At 38.2% G+C, this 26,089-nt stretch overlaps 1 protein-coding gene across 3 annotated transcripts in view; it reads left to right on the top strand.

Moving 5' to 3' along the window:
* Positions 1–24,358, top strand: part of epb41l5 (erythrocyte membrane protein band 4.1 like 5) — a 41,493-nt gene extending 17,135 nt beyond the window's left edge. The window contains exons 13-26 of one of the 3 annotated variants that reach the window (XM_032530391.1): positions 1,032–1,138; positions 1,243–1,261; positions 2,099–2,144; positions 2,526–2,644; positions 15,053–15,204; positions 15,708–15,790; positions 16,038–16,172; positions 17,014–17,078; positions 18,114–18,236; positions 18,967–19,048; positions 19,984–20,064; positions 20,603–20,659; positions 20,924–21,063; positions 21,770–24,358. In XM_032530391.1, coding sequence (XP_032386282.1) covers positions 1,032–1,138; positions 1,243–1,261; positions 2,099–2,144; positions 2,526–2,644; positions 15,053–15,204; positions 15,708–15,790; positions 16,038–16,172; positions 17,014–17,078; positions 18,114–18,236; positions 18,967–19,048; positions 19,984–20,064; positions 20,603–20,659; positions 20,924–21,063; positions 21,770–21,839 — 1,279 coding nt within the window. In that variant the 3' untranslated portion in view covers positions 21,840–24,358. Of the gene's footprint in view, positions 1–1,031; positions 1,139–1,242; positions 1,262–2,098; positions 2,145–2,525; positions 2,645–15,052; positions 15,205–15,707; positions 15,806–16,037; positions 16,173–17,013; positions 17,079–18,113; positions 18,237–18,966; positions 19,049–19,983; positions 20,065–20,602; positions 20,660–20,923; positions 21,064–21,769 lie in introns of all 3 variants that reach the window. The other 2 variants (XM_032530390.1, XM_032530392.1) reach the window with 2 other exon arrangements.
* The last annotated feature ends 1,731 nt before the right edge of the window (positions 24,359–26,089 follow it).

The following is a 26,089-nucleotide window of genomic DNA, read 5'->3' as shown; positions in this document are numbered from 1 at the left end:
TCCTATGTCAGTGCTCTGATTTAAAGGGAAACGTTTCTACCTCCGGCTCTGTTTTCACCGCAGCGTGGACAGTACATGCAGAAGATTGGTGCATTTCATTACTCTCCACCCTCGTTTGAGTAATTCTCACATAAGCTTTGAAGCCCCAAAAATGGTATTTAGGGAATCCCTAGATGCTTTTGAATTAGGCACCTTTTTTTCTTACGCAAGGGTTGCAATATCTTTTTGCATCAAATACACAGCAATATTAAATTCACTTAATAAATTCTGCATTCAAAGCCCATGGCAACCGTAAGAATACAAATGTTTGTTTGGAATGAGTTTTAACTTTCTTTTAATGTGTAGTCTTGCAGAACAGCATTTCAAGTGTATCAAAACATGTGATGTGGTCAGCATGAGCATTCTCGTGTGCTGTGGGCTGCATATCCTGAGCACTAGTGACTTCTATCTGACAGAGAAATGCAGTTGAGATTAGTGTGGGGAACAAATGCAGCTGGGCTTGCTTTAAAAGAAGTCTTGGGGGGGGGGGGAAATGCTGTTGAGTTAAGTGACACAAATTTAGAGAGCCATGTGTTTGTTTCTGTACCGTGTGTTTGAACATAACGACAGAGATAATCCGCACTGTATCATTATCTAGATGTACAAAAAAGCGTTTGTACACACAAATACTTGCAGTGGTGCAAGACAGGCACTCAATGTCAACATGGCACACTAGCCAGCTAGTTTCTTACTGTGTGTGTTTAAACATTACCCAGTTGGATAAGCATTGGCAGTAATGTTTGTTTTACACAGAGGTTACAGGGTTTGTTGTTAATAGAAGGTTATCGCTTCGATGGGTCCAGAGTTCAGCAGGGGTCACCACTGTGCCTTTTGTTTTTTGGACAATTTGATTTTCCCACAATCATTAGGAAAAGGTGTCTTGTATTTAATGGTTTGGCCTGCATTGATCAGTGTTACCATTACTGTATATCCTGGTAACAAATAGATGTCCTTGCAAGTTTAAAATAATTTTTTTGTGTTTGTGTGACTAGTGGAAAGACAGAGTATCAGACAACCAAGGCCAATAAGGCAAGGCGTTCATCTTCCTTTGAGAGAAGGCCCAGTCGACGTTACTCCAGAAGAACAATGCTGAACCGAGGTGAGGACAACACTCACACAATCACATCATGGCAAAGCCCATGTGAAGAGAGAGAGAGAGATAAAATACACACTTAACATGGTCTATTGTTTGTGTTTTTACAGGAACATTCCATCCCCAGGAGTGAGTACAGTGATCCTCTCCTTGCTTTAATTTAGGGTGGTCAAATCCAGATCAGTTAAACTGTAGAAAATATATCAGATTATATTCATTAATTCTTTTTTGAAATTGGAAATTTTTTAGCTATTTCTCATGTATATGTATCTACAGTTATCAAGTACTGTTCATTCAGTTCCACCAAAGGGCTTTGCCTTGTAATCTGTGTGTGTGTGTGTGTGTGTGTGTGTGTGTGTGTGTGTGTGTGTGTGTGTGTGTCATAATTTCAGTGGTAGTTTTAAGCTGTCATGGGACCAGTTGAATTAAAGCATTGTGATGATTCATGTTCCTATGACTTTTCATCACAACTGATTGGACAGGCTTACACTCTGACAGTCCAGGTCCTTTTGAGGCAATGAAACATTTTCAGTATTTAAAGCTGTGTCAAAAGGACATAGTGTTGCTGCCTTATATTGATGGGGATTTGCAAATTGGCTAATGGATAACCTGGTAGACTTGAATTTAAAAAAAGAATAAAAAACATATTGTAATGAATTTGACCAAATTGTACATTTGTATTGCCCCCAAAATGTGGTTCATGTGTCACAGCCTGAAGGCTAGACACAAACTACAAATGTCTTTGTGTGAATCACTACCCATGGCTTAGCCAGATTAACACAAGCAATGTGATTTTTGAAAAGCGTTGTGGGTGACATTCCTGGTTTATTTTCTGAATTGTTCTCAAGTTTTGTTACGACACTGTTCATTTATTTACAGTATAAATCTTTATACAATATTAAGAATTTTTTAAAGATGTTTGCAATTTGTTCTTTAAATAACATGTCTATGCCTTTCTTTGCTCAGTGTTCTTTCCTCGGGCAATGGAGTTAGCTCTAGCAAAGGCAACAAGGTGAGGAGCAAAATTGCTGTGTGGCTTTTAATCTTACCTCCATCATACATGATAACAAAACAGAGTATAGAATCAGAATCAGCTTTATTTGCCAGGTTTAAGGACACCTACGAGGAATTTTGCTTTTGATCATATTGCTCATAATGTGCTTACTCATCCAAAACAAACAACAAAACAAACAACATATGCAAAGCAACACACTTAGACAGGTTTTGAACTCAGAAATGATACCCAAAGTAATCGAGTAAGACTACGGGGAAGGGTACAAGACCGGTAATGTAATGTTTTCACATTGAACATTCTCAATACCTTCCAATATGATTCTTCTTTGTGCCTATCTCTGCACTATTCTAATGTATATTTTCCCTTCCTTTGGGCCAGGCTTCTCCCAGTAGAGGTGCCTGGTCAGCTGTGCCTGTGGTCAACCCAGTAGCTGCTTCTGCCTGTGCACCGATGGAAATTGAGGCTCTACCCAGGAGTCCTGGAGGAGAAAAGAGAAGGTTGGTATATTAATATATGTTTAAATACGCTCTAGCCTGTAGCAGTCCTGAAGAGGGCAAGCCTTCTAGAGAATGGATAGTTTGGGGCGGGCTGAAGTAGATGGCTAGATGTGTTTTTCATGGACTAAAGCCATGAGAGTGGCTTAACATGGATTATCCACCGGTGTTGCTGTGACCAGGTAATGCAGGAAGGAAGGAGGGAGGAAGGCAGAGATTGTTTTTGTTTTTGTTTTTTGTTTTGTGCCAGCATGTCACTTCCATACTTTGCATGTTCTATTTTTGAGAGTGTGTGTGCAATAAGAGTTATGTCCTTGTAACGGTTACGTGGAAGTGATCTCAGAAACACAATGGCAGGAAGGAGGCAGTTACTTGTGTGTCTGCAGGCATTTGTTTGTCTTAGAAGAGTGCAGAACATAGCAGAAGACTGTAATGCAGGTGGCAGATTCAAACTCAAGAAAGATGGACTTAGACTGAGAGTAAATAGCCAACAGAGACAGGCAGTGAATAGATGAAGAGGTAGACATACTCTGTAAGGTTTCTGCAGTATTGCCTTTAAGTCGGTTGGATTTGTTTTGATTTCATTTCATGAATTTGTACATAAACTGTCCTAGTGCTCAGCTGACTTATTCTCAAAACCACACGTAAAGTACTGACACACCACGGAGACGGTCGGCCGTCGGTTCAAGTTGGGCTTATGGTAACCATCCGTCCCCCTAGTTTTTTTGGTGTGTCCTACACAGGTCACTAGGAATCACTCTCATTGGCTGTTTAACTTGAGCAAATTAGTGCACAAGAAGAAAAATGGAAATGAGGAAAGCAACAAATCACTGAAATCAAGAGAGCACACACCCTAGGCTCTTCTCATTTACATCTTCATCTCATCTGGTCAATCCTATACATAATAGGGCTGTCAAAACTGGCCCAAAAAGATTTTGACTATTAAAAAATCTATTTTTGAATTTTTATTTTGAACACCTTATTTCATTAAGAGGGCAAATGTACAAGCTAGTTAGCCATATTGTGGCATCGGCTGTCTTCCTGGCGGGGAGTGAGGTTGAGGGACCGTAGGCTCTGACGGATTCGGGCAAACACTTTTTTGTGTTTTCTTGTATGTATCATAGAAATGGTTTGTATGTCTGCTTTTCCTTTTTGAATGATGAATAGATTACTGCTGCCTGATGACATGAAGAGTAATTTATTTTCATGCAGCCGCAGAACATATGTGCTAGTTGATCTTTGCTGTGTGTTCACGTGCAACTTTTTGGCTGAGACACAGGTAGCGTGAGGCCACGCCACAGCCATCCTTTGGTGCCACTAGTTCTTTGCCGTTTGCCTTGTGTGTCAGCACCGTAATACCTTTTTTTTTCATAGCTTATTGTTTCCTCTGTTATGCTGTATTTCTGGCTCTAAATCTTCAGTCACAGTAGCTTTCTCTGAACAGTGTGTATACATTTACTACAAATTATTTTTTTGTTTTGGATAAACCTGCTATTTGTGGATGTGTTTTCATGTGTTGGGTGAAGCTTGTCTGTGTGAATGAACAAGCAAATGTACATAAAAATATGCATATATGCAAGTATGCACCCATCTCTGTTATAAACCTGTAATGTTCCCCTGTGTGTTCCAGTATTAACATGTACTGAGGACAAATTGGTCTTGTGTGGAGGCAGGCCAGGTAGGTACGATCAAACACTTTGCTCTGGCTTTAACCAATCACTCGCTGTGCAGTGGCGGGCTTTCTGATTTTGGCTTTGGAGATGGGTTTTCTTACTCCTGAGATTTGCTGTCTGTCTACTTTTGATCAGCATGACATGCCAACCCAATCGGTAAAGGAAATGAAATGATGATTTTTTTTTTTTTTTTTGTGCTGTGCTGGTGTCTAGTTTTTGGCATCACAAAGCAGTTATGATTAGCTTTGGATTAGTTCTGTTCAAGACTTTGGTGCATTCCAGTGTGTAGATGTCTTTACTTTCAGTTATCTAATGTCATGCTGTGCATCCTGTGAATCGCCAACTCCTCTTTAAACCTGTACTTATCTTCTAATCCGTAAACTGGTTCACAAGATATTCTAACAATAATATTATAATATTTGAGAATGAGTGCAAGTTTGTTTGCCAATCAGCTTTTTGCCCAAATAATTAGTGAGGCTAAGGACTTTTTTAAGGTTTTTAGAAGTGAGGCTGTAAGAAAACAATACTTGGCTACGTTTCTTTTTTCCCGGTGTAAAGTAGGTGCTCTTACTTCCAGATCAGACTATTCTGGCTTCTGGTGAACAAAGCTCATTCAGATTTACAGCTCGTGCTGATCCTGCTTTTAGTAAAGTACCTTTCTGGTCAGTTGTACTGAGAGGATTGCCTATGATTCATTCAAGGGCCCTTTTTCTTTATGTATTCCGTTGAAAAACAGGATGCATAGACACCATGTTGGACAGGGCCTAGGACTGGGTGAATTGGCCAAAATTGTCTATTCCGATATGGATCATTCATATTTCAATATTAATAACGAAATGTCATCTTTTTTGGTTATTCATTAAATAAATAAATAGTCTATGTACAATTACTATGAACTTTTTTTTATATATTCCCGTGTGAACTAAATACTTAGCTGAATGAAAAGTACAGAATATCTTTTGACCTCTTTTATTTTTATATTCATTTTATTAAGAACTTTAGTTCAAAATGAACATAACGTGGAGGGATCTGAATGTTAAATGTTGTCCAAATGATGTAAAATGTTGCCATAATGCAATTTTAGCCAATGGTTTTGTGCCATCACAATAGAAACAATATCAAATATTATATATGACAAGCATTTTGATATTGTTTTATTGCCCAGTCTTAGGGCCAGAGCATAGACAGAGTGATGACCTGTCAAACTATGCTGTATCCTCCTCTCAAACGTTTTTGCGATGTACTTTAAAACACACTCTATTCAGTTTGTGGAAAGCTTAGGCTTCACTCACTTCCCTTACTCAAGTAAAAGTACCGATACATGTGTTAAAAATACTCTGAAAGTAGAAGCATTTAACTTAAATGATTTAACTTCTTTACTCAACTAAAAAAGTACAGGCTTGAAATTTACTTAAAGTATAAAAGTAAAAGTAACCTTGCGAATGACAACAGGTATTTATGCAAACCTACCTGGACCACATGAATGTTACTAGAGTGCATGCTGAGAAACTTCAGTGGACATGGAAAAAAGGCTCTTTATATGCCATTGACGATAATTTAAATGGATGTCTGCCAATAGGCCTAAAACATCCCATATATGATTATTGTGACAGAGACTGGGACTCCAGGTTGATAAGATCATGACTGAGTAGCAAGATATGAATTCATTTGTGATTCTGTGAGAATTCACAGATCCAGTTTCTCTTTTTTAATCTTCCCGTGTGTGTGTGTGTGTGTGTGTGTGTGTGTGTGTGTGTGTGTGTGTGTGTGTGTGTGTGTGTGTGTGTGTGTGTGTGTGTGTGTGTGTGTGGTGTGTGTGTGTGTGTGTGTGTGTGTGTGTGTGTGTGTGTGTGTGTGTGTGTGTGTGTGTGTGTGTGTGTGTGTGTGTGTGTGTGTGTGTGTGTGTTAATATGGCTTTCAGAAACAAAATAAATTATAAAATATGAATTACTAAACAGACATTAGAGTTACGCGGCACATTGGCCAGGACTCATTCTTGATGCATAATATCGCAAACATCTCTCTTACCGCCATCAAGCCGCAATGATTTGCCGCGAATGAATGCAGAATGTCACCAAATATGTCGAGTCGTAATAGTGGTGTGTCAAGTGTCAACGTACGGTATATTCCAATCCAATTAGATTGAATATGGTATTGGTAAACGTGAAAAATAATAACGGTAACTATTTCAAACTTATTAGTGAGGACTAAATTAGAAATTTATTTAAAGCTTATTCTGGTTTCCAACTTGGCCCCAGGTGTGTCTGTTAAAACACGGACGGACACAACTTCTGTCTTTTGATGCTTTATTAGAATCAAGCAGTGAGCAACCTAGCTGACAGGTGAAGAACACAAACAACAAAATCACTAGCTAACTTACTTTAAATTTGCAAGAACTATAGACCAATACAACAACAGGCTTAAATGAACTAACAGCATAAGTTATACAACTTACAGTTCTCGACGATGCACACACACTATCTCAACTAATTTTCCGCCGACAGGACAGCTAGTCTCTTATTCTTTTTTTTTCTAACTTTTTCTCTGTGTGGCGCCTGCTCGTGGTATGAGTCGCGTGTCGGCACTACTCTCTGACATGACGACCTCTTGTAAAAAACTAAAGTAACAAGCCATTTTTTTAAAATGTAAGGAGTAGAAAGGACCGATATTTGTGTTAAAATGTAAGGAGTAAAAAGTTGCCACAAAAAAATAATAAACTATATATATATATCTCTATCTACTTGAGTAGCGTACAGTCACAAAGTATTTGTACTTTGTTGCTTTCCATATCTGGCTTCTGATAATTTACTTCCCTTTTAGTCAGTTTTAAGTGTGTTTAAACAAGATTAAGTTTCGCAACAGAACAACTGTTTTGTTTGGAGAAACCTACCAAGGCCATGCTCAGATTGCTCTGTGGTAGCTCAGCATTAATAATGTGGCCATGTTTTAAAGCCTTCAGAAACGTATCAAATGATTTAAAAAAAAAAACAAGAAAAAAAAAACAAAAAACTTTTCCAACACCGACTCAAGCCCCAGAAGTTATTGTGTATTTTATCAGCACAAGCTATCATACTGAAATGACCTCAGAGTTCTTGTTGTTGTGCTGTCAAGCCATGGCAACTGTTTACAGCTGGCGCATTGGACATGAGGAGGATGCTTTGAAAAAGACTATACCACTAATACATCAGACTAATCCTTGGCGATCTTCCCTTCTCCTCCCTCTTTGCTTTTAGTTCAATGTTACTGTTGATTTTGCATGGAGAACTATAAATTTCAGCTTTTCTTCTGATATAAACAGTCACACTCTATTTCTCTGCCTGTCATTCTCCAACTTTACTAAGCACAGAAAGGAATTAAATAAATATGCTTAAGCCTATTGCTCATACATGTTAACTTGTGATATGATGCCCTAATACTGATAATATCATCTAAATATTATATACTGTGTATATACAGTTGTGTTCAAAATAATAGCAGTCCAACATCACTAACCTCATAAATCATATTTCTTAGTAGAAGGGATATTTCTACATGGCAAATAACTTACTAGTAAGTGTTGTAGAGTCATTGAAAACCAACAGACCCAACAGTGATGACATGCATGCTGCTCATTCTGTGTAATTGAATCTGTAATTGAAAGGAGCATGTTCAAAATAATAGCAGTGTTGTGTTCAACTAGTGAGGCAATTGATTCTGTGAAGAAACAGGTGTCAATTATGGCCGATATTTAAGGAAGGAATTAAGCAAATCTTGTGCATGTTGGTCATAGTGTGTTTCACACTGAAATACTCAGCAAAATTGGTTGTTCCAGACATTGTTCTGAAGAACAGTGGGCTTTGATTTGTAAGTTGATTGGAGAGGGGAAAACAAGAAGTGCAGAAAATTATAGGCTGCTCAGCCAAATGATTCCAAATGCCTTGAAATGGCCTCCAAAGCCTGAATAACTTGGGGAAAAAGGTCAACTATCATTCAAATGGATTGAAGAATAGCCAAAATGGCAAAGTCTCAACCAATGATCCGCTCCAGGAAAATCAAAGAAGACTTAAAGTTACCTGTGAGTAGTTATGATCAGAGAAGGCTATGTGAAGCAAAGCTATCAGCTAGAAGCCCCCGCGAAGTCCCATCGCTGAATAAAAGACATGTACTGATAGGTTGAATTTTGCCAAAGGACACATTGACTGGCCAAAGAAGAAATGGCGCAACATTCTGTGTACTGATGAGAACAAAATTGTTCTTTTTGGGTTTATGGGCCATAGACAGTTTGTCCAACAACCCCAATTTACCGAATTTAAGCCACAGTACACTGTGAAGACAGTAAAGCACGGTGGTGCAAACATCATGTTATGGGGATGTTTCTCATACTGTGGTGTTGGGCCTATTTCTCACATACCAGGGATCATGGATCAGTTCCAATACATCAAAATACTTGGAAGAGGTCATGTTGCCATATGTTTAAGAGGAAATGCCTTTTGAAATGGGTCTTTCAACAAGACAATGACCCAAAACACACCAGTAAGCGAGCAAAGTCTTGGTTCCAGATGAACCAGATTGATGTTATGGAGCGGCCAGCCCAATCCCCAGTCCTCACTCCCATAGAACATTTGTGGGGTGATATCAAAAATACTGTTTCTGAGGCAAAACCCAGTAATGCAGAGGAATATAATAATGCAGTAATGGAATGTAGTGCAATCGTCCTGGGCTGGAATGCCTGTTCACAGGTGCCAGAAGTTGGTCGACTCTATGCAACACAGATATGAAGCAGTTCTCAGAAATAATGGTTATGCAACTAAATATTAGTGAAGTGATTCCAAATAAAGCAAACCTTGAGATATTTTCCAATTAAACAGTAAACGTTTGAGTTTGTAAAGAAAAATGCCAATACTGCTATTTTTTGAACAACCTAATATTCATTTTTTTTCACGTTCTGTAAAGGTAGAACACAAACTTGATCAGTTTTGGTCATGTTTTGATTTAGAACTGAATGTGCCATTTTCCCAATGCATTGATATTATGGAATTAAAAGCTATTCTAAGGATTTTGAGCATTATTCACTTATTTAAAGTCACTGCTATTATTCTGAACACAACTGTGTATGTATGTATGTATGTATGTATGTACTGTGTGTATCTATCTATCCATCCATCCTTGACAGTAAAGGGATAAAGCCAGATCATTCAGAGTGCATTACATTTCTTTACCAAGTGGAAACTGTTAACCAATATCTTTATTCAGCATCAAACAGTTCTGAACCAAAGTCAAATGTTAACCAATACTAATTGAACAATTGTAATTGGAAATCTTGTTTTTTTTAACGTTAATTTTAAGGAATCGGCAAACATCTGTATTCTCTCTGTTTTAAGATGCCATGTACGGCTGTGTCTGTATCTGTTGCCTTCTCTCTGATCCTTTCCTGTAAGATACTCCACTTTATTCTTTTCTCTACTCATTATCAGAAGTGAGAGTAGATAACTCTTAGATTATTAATGCCATTGGACTAGATGCATCACATTTTATTCTCCATCGCTAACAAAAGAGTTTATGGGGAAAAAAATTAAGCTGTACATCTAGTCAAAGATTATCACGTTAGTCACTGTTTTACAGTAGCAATGGGAAACTGTATGCTCCCTTGCCTATGTGCTCCTAGTGGAGCTGTCATCATGAATTACAGCTTCTGGCTCAGGGCGTCCAGCACTGAATATATAAACGCAGATTTGACATAGGCCATCAGACCTCAGTCGCTGGAGGTGCAAAGCCAGGTCACTGTTGCTCCAGAGACCTCCAGTCCACTTCACTTAACTCAAGTGTACATGTCACAGCACACTTAAATGCACGCTGGTGTACAGTGTAGCAGAAGCAATGTACCATAAGTTGCATGGCTTATTTAGTATCCTGGCACTGCCAGGCTATCACAACCTTGAATGCCTTTTTTATTAATTCATGTTGTTTAAGTCCATTAAAATCACATTTTTAGCATTTCTCCTTGCCAAGCCTTTAAAAAATGGATTTCCTATGAAGACATTGTTTAGTTTGACAGCAGAAATGAAATCCTCAAGGAACCCTGTTTTTCATACATGCAGGGACAGACCCCAGTGTTTGCATATGGCTTGACATGTAGGCCAAGAATTACACTTCAAATTAAGCTTAAGCTTTTTTCTCTCTGACTCATGTTGTCAGCTGCCCCAATTTTCTTCCGCTTCTACCCTCTTCCTGTTTTCTTTATACCTGTTATACTAGCTGTTTCTGTGTTTATCTTTCTCTCATTCATTTGCATACAATCTCCCTCTCCTCTTTGCTGTTTTCAATCAATGCTTCCTGTCCTCTCTCCCGCCAGTCACTCTTTTGGTTTACCTACACTCACTTACCCTCCGTCTCTTTACCTCCCCCTCCTGTTTGTCCCCTTCACCTTGTCTTTTTCCTCCACCCGGTTCTCTTCAGGTCTCCTCTTCCCTCCACCCTTACTGCTTCATGTCTCATCAAAGCTCCCCCCAAGATGTTGGACAGATCCGATGAACTGACAACGGTCTCACCCTCTACACAGACATGAATTGGACAGCACACTAATAAATGGGAATGGCTCAGCAGTGACTCACCCAAGATCACTTCTAATATTTGTGGAAGTGACTGTACCACATGGAAGGACACATTTGGTGTGAATGCCTTGGATTAACTGAAACATTCCTCAACTCAAACTGCTCAAAGTAGCACATATTCTGTCTGGTAACACCCCTCACAGACTGACACCCCTCACACTTGATACTGCCCTTTTCTGTCATGTTTCAGTCAATCCCTGCTTTTCCTACCATTTCTCCTTGACTCTTGCTGCATAGGCAACTCTATAAAGTTATCCTACATTTCCTGCTCTTTTCTGTCCCATTTTGTTACCTTCTAAACTTTCTTTGTCTCTCTCATTGTGTCTCTCCACTCTCCTTCCCCTGTCCTTCACTCTTAACTTCGTGGTGAAACTCGCTGGCGGGGCTGAGACAGTATCAGTGGCTTAAAAATTCAACTTCACTCTCGACTGTGCAAGGAAACAATACGTCATGTTGTTCCTAAATGGATAGTCCTCTTCAAATCCCATGTCATTCTCTCAAAATTGTTAAAAAGTTTAGTGTTTTTATAATATCTTAAACACTATCGGTGTATTAATTAGTTCCATCAAATGATTTTATATAATATGATTTTCTCTATTTTGTATTTAATGTGCACATTTAATGGATCTGCTACTCTGTTTTAAAAGGTAGATGGATGAGAAGGTCAATATTTTATTAGTTAAGGTCATTAGGGTCTTCCTTGTCTGTAAAAATTTTGTGTGAGAGGTTTTAGCCTAGTTTAGCACAACAAAACAGAGCCAGGAGAAAAGAGTTACTTTCCTTCTGTTGTTTTTCTACAGTTTCTTGTGTGTTGAACACATTTTAGAAAGACTGGAAGACATATTTTAGTTTTTTGTTGAAGGTTAGCAGTTTGTCCCTCCTTCCAGTGTTAAGCCAGTCCAAACATATCCTGGACTTTACTTAAAAATAATAAAGTAACACTGACCTTCTCATCCAACTTCTGACGAGAAAGCATCATTTCATTAAACTCTCAAAGTGAATCATAATCGAACGGAAATTGTTTATCTGTTTATTTTTTAATTGCAGCTGTGGATGGTTATTATGAAATGACTCAACCACCACAGTAATGATGGATTTGGCTGATGGATAAAGAGCAGTGTGTAGAAGTTGATAATCACAAAATGTTTACCTACTACACTACAACAGTTTCTTGCACAGTTCAACCAATGAAGATGATTTCATAATTATTGCTTAGTTGAATGTTTACAACATAACTATGACCAAAGGATGTATATCTTTCTGAACTGTATGTTTAAAATCATTCAGAAACAAAAAGACAGGATTGCTCTTGATACATGTAACGTTATGTGTGTTTGATTGCTTTGCTACTTTTATCACACTACAGTATACACACTGGTAGAGATGGCTTGCCATGGGCTCTTGGTCAGTATGAAAATCTGATATTGTGTATCTTTTTTTTTGTCAACCAAGTTGTACCCTAGCTGTCGAACACATAATAAATACAATTTAAAAATGCTAGCCCCACGCTAGTTGTTGCTGTTAATGATGAAGCACAGTTACAAAGGACACACAGACACCAGGATACTTATAGCATTGAACATGACAAGAAAATTTGATGCTTTGAACCTTTTGGAGTTATTGGAAAAGATGCATTGTCTCCCAATGAATCTCTTAACTTGGCATGTGGTGCGTTTCAGTGTAAATACATCACACAGGGCATTGTGTTTATTAACCACACAGGTTTCCTTCGTGGATTACTTAACATATTGGAGTGTTCATATACATGTGGTTTGTGCTTCCCCAGGCAAAGCATTCTACTTTTTTTCATTACATCTTTGTGTGTGATGTGCTTTGGCCCCTGTTCTCTGCAGGTGGAATGTAGTAATATATACTTCTCATGTTTCACTGTGTCTTCAGGCTACAGAAATATTGGATAATAATTACAGGGCTGCTGGAAGAGCAGGAAATGTAGAATAATTCTAAGAATATTACGCCAAATTTATTATCCAACAAAAGTTATTGCATGCTTTGAAGACTTCTTTCCATGAACTGAATTCTGCTTATTTACCTCTTAAGAAGACCTTTTCAGCAACGTTATTTTTTAAGAGCTTTCCTTTATTGGAAGCAGGTCCGACATATTTTTGGTAAAAAGAATAGGAATGCTTTTTCTACAGTCGTGGTCAAAAGTTTTTAGAATGACACAATGATTGGATTTCACAGAGTTATCTCATTCCATGTTTGTAGATATTTTTGTCAGATGTTACTACGGTATACTGAAGTATAATCATTAGCATTTCATAAGAGCCAAAGGCTTTTTTTGACAATTACATTCAGTTTATGCAAAGAGTCAACATTTGCAGTGTTGACCCTTCTTTTTCAAGACCGCTGCAGTTCGCCCTGGCATGCTGTCTGTTAACTTTTGGGCCACATTCTGACTCATGGCCGTCCATTCTTGCATGATCCATTCTCAAAGTTTGTCAGAATTTGTGGGTTTTTGTTTGTCCGCCCGCCTCTTGAAGATTGACCACAAGTTCTCAATGGGATTAAGGTCTGAGGAGTTGTCTGGACATGGACCCAAAATGTTGTTTTGTTCCCCGAGCCATCTGGTTATCACTTTGGCCTAATGGCTAGGTGCTCCATCACGCTGGAAAAGGCATTGTTGGTCTCCAAACTGTTTCTGGATGGTTGGGAGAAGTTGCTCTCGGAGGATGTTTTGTACCATCATTTATTCATGGCTGTGTTTTTAGACAAAATTGTGAGTGAGCCCACTCCCTTGCTGAGAAGCAACTGAACGGTCTCAGGATGCTTTACTGTTGGCATGACACAGGACTGATGGTAGCGTTCACCTTGTCTTATCCAGACAAGCTTTTTTCCAGATGCCCCAAACAATCGGGAAGGGGATTCTCTGAGAAAATGACTTTGCCCCAGTCCTCAGCAGTCCAATCCCTGTCCCTTTTGCAGAATAATAATGATGTTTTTCCTGGAGAGAAGTGGCTTCTTTGCTGCCCGTGTTGAAACCAGGCCATCCTCCAAAAGTCTTCGCCTCACTGTGTGTGCAGATGCACTCACACCTGCCTGCTGCCATTCCTGAGCAAGCTCTGCACTGGTGGTGCCCCGATCCCGCAGCTGAATAGACTTTAGAAGACGGTCCTGGCGCTTGCTGGACTTTCTTGGACGCCCTGAAGCCTTCCTCACAACAACTGAACCTCTCACCTTGAAGTTCTTGATGGTTGATAAACGGTTGATTTAGTTGTAATCTTACTAGCAGCAATATCTTCGCCTGTGAAGCCCTTTTTGTGCAAAGCAATGATGACAGCACGTATTTCTTTGCAGGTAACCATGGTTAACAGATGAAGAACAACTATTTCATGCACCACCCTTCCTTTAAAGCTTCCAGTCCTTTATTCTAACTCAACCAGCCTGACAGAGTGATTTCAAGCCTGGTCCTCATCAACACTCTCACTTGTGTTAACAAAATAATCACTGACATGATGTCAGCTGGTCCGTCAGTGGCAGGGCTAAAATGCAGTGGAAATGTTTTTTAACATTAAGTTCGTTTTTATTGAAAGGAGGGACTTTGCAATTAATTGCAGTTCATCTGATCACTGATAACATTCTGGAGTACGTGCAAATTGCCATCATAAAAATTGAGACTGCAGACTTTGTAAAAGTTAATATTTGTGTCATTCTCAAAACGACTGTACTTTCTTATATTCCTGATAACATTTTCATTACTGTTAATTTTTTTATTATTCTAATATGGTGGATGCATGGCTAATTTTTCTAAACCCACCAGAGCACCTATGAACCTACATGATTTGCTTTGGCCAGAGATGTTTTTACACTGGCCTTAATGGACATTCTATTATGTTTTTATTTGATTTATTGTAATTTTTCTTTATGGGAAGTTATTCTAAAATATCCTCTGATATATCGTCATGGGCCAGTTGACATCTTTGTGGATTCCATTCATGCCTAATGTATGCTGCAGGTAAGTTGTACAGCTGTCCAATTCTGACTTATTTTGTTGTAGTTTTCGTTTAACACTTGCATTATCTCCTCCATTGTTTTCTGTTTGTGTAGCTATTTGAACATGATTATTTTTAAACTCTCATCTTGATCTGCTGCTTCTTTCAAATCCCTCTCCTCCTGTTTTCTGTCTCTAGTCTGCCCATGGCTGTTGACCTGATAGAGACGTGCATTGATGATGTCCTCAGGGCTCCTGTCGTTCCCACAGCGGCAGCTACAGACGAGTCTGGACCAAGCAACGCCTTTGCTACCCCCAGTGTCAGTGGGGAAGATGTTCTCGGCCTCGCTGGTGAGATTACAGAAAACCTAGTGTACCACAAAGTAAATTCAGAGTGACAAATATATATAGAAACAATCTTTCAAATAAAGCACTATACGCCTGTGAGTATCCCTAGCATGTGTGAAAATGGATTTGGAAGAATATTAGGGCAAAGTTACAATGTGTCAGTCTATGAGACACTGGCACTACCACTTGGACTCACTCCTATCTTATTCACATCTCACACATTTACTTTGCTTCTGCTTACTTGTTTATGTTAGTTCCAATAGTTTAATTTACATTAACGTTACGTCTGTCAAACACCAGAGCTGATTATGTCAGTCATAAGTAAAACAGAGAGAAGTTCTAGATGAGAATACTGAAAAAAGGTAGCATAATAAATAACACTTGTGATTTAATTATAATTGTCTTACTATATTCTTTAAAAGACATTTGTGTGCATGTTTTACTGTGTGTGCACTGAAAGATTACAATGCAGTTGTGTATTTAAGTTTAATGTTGTGTCTCTCTAGAAGCAGCAGCTCGTCTGAAGCAGCTGGAGTTGGAGAGCAGTCCGCTTCTTGGTACTCCAAAAAATAACATCAATGTCAATATGGTAATGAATAATCAGGTGGGTTTTTGTTCATATAGTATTTCTGTTAATTTTCTGCTTTAATCCCAGGACCCCAAAACACTAATGAAAAAGTGTTGTCGCCTTTTAGATAAAGATATATGTTGTATTTGGTCCAAGCCCCAGTAGAGAGAGATTACATTAGGGATAGTTTGTTCAGAAGTGATAATGATATTGTTCTCTCTTCTTTTTGGATGGGATTTGTGTGCCCCACCCGACCCTGCTTCAACAGGAAGATGTTGTGAAGCTCACAGAGAAGTGTGGTCTGAGCAATACAGGCAGTAGTCCAGTTGTCACTCCACTGTGCACTCCAGAGGATCTGAAGAGTAACATCCTGAAAGCACAAGCCGAGGCTGCTGCCCTCAAGGTGAGGAACAGACCCCACCAAACTGGATGCAATATATTTTTTAGTGATCACAGATTTGAAAGGTGTAAAAGGCCAGTGAACATGTTTAGAACTGTGTCAAGGCAGTTCTTATTTATATATATTTAATTTTATGTTTATGTAACAAATCTCTATTTCTAAAGAAATATTTTTTAGGATTTTTTTTATGTGCTACAAAAGTCCCCAGCTGGACTTGAACCAGTGAAACTGTGTTCATGGACTGTTAACCCCTTAAGTTATAACTCAAATTCAATTATGATATTGACTTAAATGATTAACAGAAAGCTTTGGATAATGACTTCCAAATAGTGGAAATGTGGTGTCAATAACACTACTTTTAACTTCTATATTGGCTAGGTAAATGCAAAAGGCGGTTCAATTACTGTTAAAACTTTTGAAGTTAACCCTTGTGTTGTCTTTGGGTCGAATGACCCGTTTTTCTAAGTTTCTTTATCAGAAATGTGTGATTTTTTTTTTCAACAAAATGAACCAAAAATGATATGGATGGTTCCCAATAACGCTTATAATTGGTTTAGGAAATTTAAAAAAAACTGCTACTTATTCATGTACTGTATATGAAATAATAGCCATCAGTTAGAGCCTAGGATTTCTGACTTTCAAACCAACCCTTTCAAGCCCTAACGGTGTGGGCTTCATCATAGCTACAGTTTATCAGTAATATGGGAAACATCCATGTTAATGTCATAGTTGTGATGTTTTTCTGCTATCGAGTGAGATGCATACTGTAGCTGTATTAGTCCCTTACCCCTCTGTCTGTCTGTCTATCTATCCATTTATCTCTCCCCCCCCCGTTCCTGTGTAGGGATCTTTGGAGGAACACGTAATTGTCGGAGATAAGAACTGTAACTTGCAGGAGGCCTCTGCCAGGTATGACCACACTGGAATAACTCATTTATAAAGTTGTCAATATATATATATATATATATATATAATATATATATATATATATATTATATATATATATAATATATAATATATATATATATATATAATTATACATTATATATATATATATATATATACTTATATATATATATATATATATACACTGGACTAAGACAATGCACGCTGAAACAAATGTGTTTGCCCACCTACGGTATATAAATATATATGAGACGGTGGATAACACTATTTCAACAAACGGTGGCGTATTCCTTTAAATTACACTTCCAAGTGTTAGAAATGATAAAGGAAAACAATGAATGTGTTTCTGCTAAGGCTCCCAAAATGTATTGAAGTGTGCAAAATATATATATTTATATTTTATTTTTTTTCAGCATCATACTGCATTTTAAAAATCTCTTCTCCTTTTAAAACTGTCAGTAGCGTACAGTCAGTCAGTGCAGAGCAACCATGGACAGGAGAAAAGCCATTCCCTCATGCTCCATTGTCTTGAAACCTTCTCCTCCTCCTCCCCCTCCTCCATCTTTCTGAGTCATGCCAACTGTCAACGCATTGTCTCAGCCAATCTCAGCACTCCCTGCTGTGAGAGCTGATTACCAATTTGAATATTCATGAGGATTATTAGCGTGGCTCAAAACATTACATCACCTGCAGCTCATTCGTACAAGCAAGGCTCCACAGATTGTCAAGCAAATCCGCTGTCACTGTCTTGCATCAGAGGCATTCATTGGCTCAGGATGATAGAGGAGGAATGAGCAACATTAGATTGTTTTTTATTTGTTTAAAATCCTTTTCAAATTCCATTGTCTTCCTTCCCTGTACTCTATTCAAATCTGAATTCATGTAAAATTTGTGTATTATTGTGAGGACATTTTACTCTGTGTAAAAGGATCGATTTGATCCCATTTCTTTCTTCAAATATTTTATGCAGAAATTGCAGATTAAGTAGAAACACAAAATCCCTGGCACAAAACAAGAACATGCACTGTCTGTTTCCAGGTTGAAGGTGCGTACTGGGCGAATGGGCAGTAACTCTTCTCTGTCCGTTAGTGGTCGCTCTGACATTCAAGACTCCCGGGACCTGCTCAAGCCAGCCTCACTGGTCTCATCAGCAGGGGCAAGGTCAGTCTGTGTGTCTGTATGTAGGGGATGCAAAGTAAAAACTGCACACTACCAGGATAACTCTGCATGCATTCATTGTGAGAGAGAAATTTAGGTTCCACTAGAAGAAAGAATATGAGAGAATTAACGGAGGGACCTTTTGACAGTAGCTGCAGCAGAGACACGTATTATATCTGGTTTTCTCCTTTCTTTAAGTCAAACAATACATTTAGTGAAAACCTTTACCAACATAGTAGTGTTTTTATTGATTAATTACTTTACTGTCCAGATTAAAATGCAGTAAATTGATATACGTCTTTGTCCCTATAACTTTAAACACACCTTATGTAATGATCACGTTTACTACACCTACTTCAGCTGTTAGGTCTTGAGAATAGGCAGAAAGAACAGGCTTTAACCATTCAGACTTAAAAAGGAATATTTGCGTGCGTGCATGCCTGTGTAAAATCAAGGTTGTCTATTTTTAATACCAGTGTAAAAAAACATTGGGGTTTTGGACTGACAAAAAAAAAAACACAATTTGAAGACATTGACTTGTGCTGTGTGATAGCCTCCGATAATTAAGGGATTTCTTGACTCATATGAACAAGAAAATGTAACAATGAAATGGTCTTTATACCACTTAAGGATGAGGAACTTGGAATATGTTTCTGCTAATGTTTCTATGAGGAACAGAAATCAGAAATTTTCTGTCCTTTGCTAATTATTTCTCTTGTTTTTGGTTCATCAGTGTTGAGAGGCTAGCTGAGGATGGGAACCTCTCTGTTCCCAAGATGCCCTCTGAGTCTGCCAGCGAAAACATGGCACCAAAGGTAACATGATTATTAATAGTCACATTACTTATTGTGGTGCATTTACATTGCTTACCATGGAAATCATAGCAATGAATCTTTTACACCCTTACACATGTTACACTCTTACTATTGTTCTATTGTATTCTTCAACACCATGTACAAGGACTGGATATCGTCCAAAAGTATTCAATATCCATACCAAGACCATGACTTCGATACCGGTTCCTACCGATTGAATTTTTTATACTAATTTTATAAAACAAAAAGAAATTATAACATTACACATTACGGCACAAATCTTCTTATTTATTTTTCATCTCCTACTACGTGAGCCTCGTCTCTGTGCCGTTGAGTTTTTCCTGCGTGTCTCTGTAACGTTAGACAGCCAATCACAAACATCATTAGATCTTGGTAGAAGCATGCTGTGTGCTTATTGGCTCACTGACACTGATGAGATTTACTCCTTAGGTATTGAAAATTGGGTACTGAATGATGAGGCATTTTTGGATACTCAATAATTTAGAGGCAGTTTGGTCAGTGCCTTAAAAGTATTGAATTTGTTGCCCAGCCATACCATGTACAGTAACTCATAATATTGAATGGATTACCCGTTATGAGGGTACAGGTACATTTCACACATCCATCCTATTACATGTCTGATCTGACTCACATGAAAGGCATACACTTTATTATTACAGATGGACTGAAAGGTGACTATACCAAATGATCTACATTCCTGACTGTAATGATAAGAATGTTCCTGCAATACACTGTGTGAGAAGCTCCACTGTCTTGCTGTGGCAGCTCTTCAACCTAAGGGAGTTTCTGTTTAAAAAAGATGTATTTATTGCACCCTTCTTGTGTGGCCTGTGTGAACACATTGCCTAATACAGAATTTGTGTAGGTTTCTTTGTTTATATCCTCTGGTAAAGGGTGTTTGTGTCATTCTGCAGGTTAAAGCAGAGGAAGTTGACCTGCCAAACACCGCCCCACTGTCTGACAACTTGATTGATTTCACCGATCCCACTCCTATGGTAAGTCGCAGTCCTATCAGATGTGAAGAACTCCTGCAAAAATATCAGACTTTTGTCAATTCCTGAATATATTTGTGTAAGCACCTTTGTAAGGGGACAGGATTTATTGACTTTCCCAAGAACACTATGAAGGAAAGATTAGCCATTGCAGGAAGTAAACCACCAACTTTGGACTCAAGACAAAATCAATCCAGCCACCCAACTGGACTGCAACCATCACTTAATCACCCTCATTCAGAAACGATTAACCCATGTCTTCATGGTTCCAACACTACAAACCTTTAGTGTTATGACATTTCTTTTAGAGCCAGAAATTTAATGTGTTAGTAATGATAAATATTCACAACATTTATGAATATATACTGTAGATTGACACTTGCATAATACAACAAAGAAATGTGAAAGAAACTGAACTGAAAATCAAACTTAATTTGGTACTTGTATGCAATCTGTTGAAGTAAACCTGTATCCGTGATCTGGGGTCCATAAATAAGTATGGTCAATATAGTGTGACAACATTATTCTGATCGTCTTCCAGCTACCACCAGTGCCCAAACCTCTTATCACCCCTCGCTGGATCATTCCTACAACTGCTGTGAGTGATCAATCTCTATTACTACCCGTCTAACCTTTCTCCTGTTCAACTGTCTTTTTCCTCACATGTTCGTATGAAATGTTTTAGAAGGTTTTCATGTATATTTATATTAATTTCTGTCCATTCATTGTCCTGAAACTGGTGATACAAGGCTCAGTATTTATTTTTCCATATGCACTTGCATAGATGCTGTTCACTTTGGCTGATGTAGAGGCTGTGTAGAGAATGACCTGCTTCCTTCTCCCTCATCCCCTTCTAATGCAGCCTCCTGGCGTCTTTACTAACGGCGTGCTCGACTTTGACCCCCCCGCTAAGGTCCACCCTCTTCTCCCTGCAGATGGGGGAGCAGCTCTTACCCCAGTCCTCCCCCACCTCGCTCACACACGTAACATGATCTCTGCCAGGTAAAATTCTTTGAGATTTGAACCCAAAGCACTTCAAGCTTGTTTTTAAAGCAAGCTTGGTAGTATGCTGACCCCTGCTGATGGAGCCGGAAAATGCCTTGCTGTAGCTGAAAATCCCAGTGCAAAAGAGTTTGAGGTGAATCACTTGTAATTATGGCTGGGTATCATTCAAAATTATTCAATCCCTGATTTTAAATTATACTTATTTCAATGCCAATTTTATGAAACAAAAATAAAATACAACATTAAGCCACAGGTCTTTTTTATCTATTTTCCAGCTCCTACTACGTGAGCTCCGTCTCTGTGCGTAACGTAGAGTTTTTCCTGCCTACTTCTGTGACATTTTATAGACAATTCAGTCAGTGCCCAAAAAGTATTGCGTTTGGTACCCAGCCCTACTCATAATTCTTGCTTGGTCATGAAATCACTTTGATACTTAAACATTATTTCTGTCTTTAAAATAGAGCTAGTCACTGCAGATGTTGCTCATCCTAGAGCAGTCTTAATCAGAGGCTACACAATATCTAATTACACCTGATATGTGTGTGTTTTAGGAATGCAGCAATTGAATTCATTTATTTTAAAGCAGTTGGGACCCACACGCTCCATATGTCTCAGTCAACATGAAAGTGTATGTTTAAAGCTTTTACCAGCAAAGTTGTCTCTATCTCTGATGCAGCCTTCCTTCCACTCCTGTGTCCCACAGCACTGTGGGTCAGCAGCCAGCCTCAGAGGATGGAGCCAAACCCAGAGGTCTCCTGACCACTGAGCTCTGATGGAGAAATGAGGAGAAGACCATCGCAACATTAAAATCCCTGATCGCTTCCCCACCTCACCCCCCTCACCCATCCACACACAAGCAAGCTGGGCCAGGTGTGCTGAACACTGAGGGCTAAGAGGAAAGTGGAACCAGGGAAGAGGCAGCTTACAAACACCACAAACTTAATTTCACTGACTAACTGAGTGAACAAACAGAACTAAGTACACAGGAAAATATTAGAAATATGATTTCAGTTTTTCACAACATGACACAATGCCTAGTTTTTGTAGGTCGGTTAAAACAAAAGTTTAGCTCCAGTATTACCTTCTTAAGAACACCTAACTTGTGAATCTCCTGTACGAGTTCACTGTCGGTGACCTGCAATTTACTTAATCCATCCAGTCGACCAAACCTCAGTCTCTCATAACACTATCTCCTTGTAGATGACAAGTGATGAAAGATCTTGTTATTCAACTTGTTTGCTACAAAGGTCAAGTTGGGACTGACACAAGAGAATCTCATGACACTGTACGTTAAGTTGCATCAAAGCATAAGGCTTTGACTGCGAGAGTAGGTTGTCTCTTTTGTTGTTGTGCTGATTTCCTCCCTTATTTTTGAATCTTGCTGTTTTATTACTGGTTATTCACACCACTGGATCTTTGCTACGCTGAGCTTTTGTGTAAACGCACACATCGCACAGCATGTAGAGCTGAAGTACACTGGATGAAGGACTAAAAAGAAAAACCTATAAAAAAGAACGATTGTGACTAAAAATGTTGATTCTAAGAGATAATAAGCCTTGGGCTCCTAACATGATGAAACATGGATATGATACTGTACTGTCCTTGTGGCACACTACAAACCCTAGTTCACATCACTACTACATGCCAAAGTCGTCTGTTGGCAGCCACTGGATATGAAAACTTTACTGGATGAGTTTTTGCAACACTGGACTTTGAAATCTTATTTTATTTCTTTTGCAATGGATGACAATAGAGATGACTACATTGGTTTTTATTTAACTAATGTTTTCATTGTCCTGCTCTTACTTTTTCGGTTTTAATATTTTGAGAGAAAGCTGACTACACAATGATACAGTTGAAGTTTTACCTTTTTTGTCTAATATGTGATCCTATGTTTTTATTTGACGTCACTGCCTCTACCTGTGACAATTTCCCATTCACACTACTTGTATCTTCTACTGTATATTGGCTAGGTAAATGCAAAAGGCGGCGGAATTCCTGTTAAAACCTTTTAACTTCACTATGATCCCTGGAGGTGGACACTGTGTCCAGTTTTTTGAGTACATATACTGTTTTCACAAAACCAGTTTTAAATGTTGATACAATACTAGTATAAAGAAACAAGGCAACAGGATCATTATTTTTTGTTATTAACAACATGCACACAGTGCTGTTACAGAAAAAGTCACTAAACACATACCAACACATTTGTAAAAATGTAAAACGTTTTTAACACTTTTTAAATGTGTTCACTACCTTGCAGGCCTACACATTCTATGTCATTATTGCTTTTAGTATTTTTTTTATGCTTCACCTGTTTGTTGCTGGAGAGAATACAGTAACAGCCACAGGTTGAGGACCAGTTTATTTTCTTTACCGTTGTCTCATCGGTGCAGCCTTGTGCTGAAAATCTCACTGCTGATCTGTCTTCTTTTTTTTAATATATATATATAGCTTTGGTACTTTCAATGCTGTCAAAGGTATAATTTACAGAGATTGTAGCGTTTTAAACACGTATGAAAGTATCAACACTTTTGACAACTTTGTATTACTTAACTGGATGTCTGAATTCATTTTAGACAGTAGACCTTGTTATACAGTAGAACATGGCATCTGGTAATAACGTGCTGCAGTTACTACCCTGCCTTGTAGAAATGAATGTATTCAAATAGTCTCATCTGAGAATGCTGGCGATGCCACAGAATAAAAAGATGCACAACGTGTTACATTCTCAATTGCCGTTATAGTTTTAACTGGAGGAAAACCTGTGAAATATCTTAAAATCAGATTTTATACAATTGAGGCCTAATTCTACATTTTATTTTTGAGTTATTAATTAATTACCCCACCCAACTTAAGTCTGGACCCTCATTCAAGTTATGTCTTTGTTTGTTTTTTCATTATGATGGTGATTCCATTCTTGAGCAAGGGAAGCTGTTTTACAATGTTGTCTTAGCAGTGACAGTTATTTATGCTACTACTCATTGTAATTGTTCAAATATTACATGTTGTCCAAAAGTGTTATAGCGTACAGTTATGATGTATTGTCAGTATAATGGCATCAGCTGGCTGTAGATATGAAGTAGATTTATATACTGTATATTTTTTTTTTTTAAATCCTGTTGGCAGTATTGTTACTACACACTGAGAAGATTTCTGCACTGAGGTGTCTTCTAATTACAAAAGAAGTAGGAAACTGACTGAGAGATTGTGACGTCTCAAATGCAATTTTATATCAACTTTTTTTTTCTGAAATACCGGATCCTGATTCAGTAAAGCTTTGCTACAGTAGAAGTCAAATGTTTTTCATCATTTTTGTGGTTTGACTTTAGAAATGATTTCCATATTCACTGCCGTGCTGTGGGTGTTGTTAAAGCAGCTATGAAACAATAACCTGGATCACACTTTGGTGACACAAAAAGAATCCGATTTTGCAGTCCTGTTAAAATTCACTTGCTCGTTGAGACGTAAAGCTCTTGCATCTGTATCAGAAATGTAGCATTAACAACGGACTCAGCAGAAGTCTGTGTATTCAAAATGTTTTGTTGAGTGATTTTCTGACTTCGACATGTCAAAATGTCCATTGAAAAAGACCACTGGACTGTGAAGCAACACAGAGCTTGTATAGCTTGTACTATACATTTAGTAATACCTAAGTTAAAGGATGAAAGACATGAAATCCGTCTGCAGAATGGTTGGTATGAATGGCAGCTCTTTAAGTCCTTATTTATAGTAAACCTTACCTGAATGTAAGATAGTTGCTTTAGCAGAGCCTTTAACTTTGGTTAAAGGGATCGCTAAGAGCGAATCCGCTCACCAGGGTTAGAGTGAAAATGTCCTATAGATTAACCGTTTTGTTAACATGTCAGTTGTTGGTATCTCAGCTGTAAACAAATCTCATTGAAAAGAGTCTCAGTGCATCACGTTTCACCCAGCTGGTTAACAGTATGTAATGTATGTGTTAGGTTCAAAGACTTTAGAGGTAAAATAACGCACGGACACGGAGTTGCCTTTTGTGACTTTGCAAAGGGGGAAAAGGGCCAAAAAAAGTATTCAGCAGTCTTTTTCTGGCCCTCTCATCCCCTGCGCGGCCGTTTTATTAGGTGGGCGTACACAGAAAATTGATTTACATAATGGGTGTAGTATATAGTTGTTTAACATAAATGTGGGCTAAAACATCATTGTTTTACATAAAAGTGGGTTAGTACATCATATTATCTGCTCTACTATTGGTTAAAGAGAAACTGGGTGTGCTAAACAAGTTTTAAGGGAAACACAGTTCACTGAAGTTTTAATAAAGAATAATAACAATAGCTCTTTCACACAGTCACAGCTGCAAATCACTCTAATCTCACCCTGCCGGTAAGACCCAGGAGTGTCCGGCTCTCCTCGGTCTCAGTGTTCTTCTTCATTTTTCAAGGTTTCAAAATATTCACATGATAACTTTTAAACAATAATACTTGTTCAGGTTTCATACAATAGAACTCTGTTCAGTCTCCACGGTATGTTAGCCAATTCACCACTGGATGGCAGCACAGTACCATTTTTACCATTTGGGTACAGTCCTTTGACTGGAAATATATGCACTGCAATTTGCAATCCTGCTCTTATCTAAGCTGTTAGGCTTTAAAAACATTGAACCCATGAAATTTGGCTCCTCAGAAAAGCTATTATGCATTTGAGTTTAAATAAGATGAACAAATAATCTTTTAAAGATGTCCCTGTTGATGTAAACTTTTATATTACATTAATAATCAAACTGTAACCCTAATACATTATCAGACTGCGACACACACACACACCCTGTCAAAATGTTTAATTTTCAACTGTTTAAGTGTTTGCTAAAGAAGTCCGATCTCTTTGAAGCTCCTGCTTGAAAAGTTACAGCAGTCTATAGTCTATCCTCTAGTTAGTGTGTATAGGCTACAGTTCCCGCAGCAGGTGACTGTATTACACTTAAAAAGCATTAACATGAGGAATTATCATTTTCTTACCTTATATATTAATTAAAAAAAATCAACAA

Source organism: Etheostoma spectabile, chromosome 11 (assembly GCF_008692095.1).
Source record: "Etheostoma spectabile isolate EspeVRDwgs_2016 chromosome 11, UIUC_Espe_1.0, whole genome shotgun sequence".
NCBI classification, from domain to species: Eukaryota; Metazoa; Chordata; class Actinopteri; order Perciformes; family Percidae; genus Etheostoma; species Etheostoma spectabile.
The sequence above is the reverse complement of the archived record's forward strand: the minus strand, read 5'-3'. Positions and strand labels throughout refer to the sequence as shown.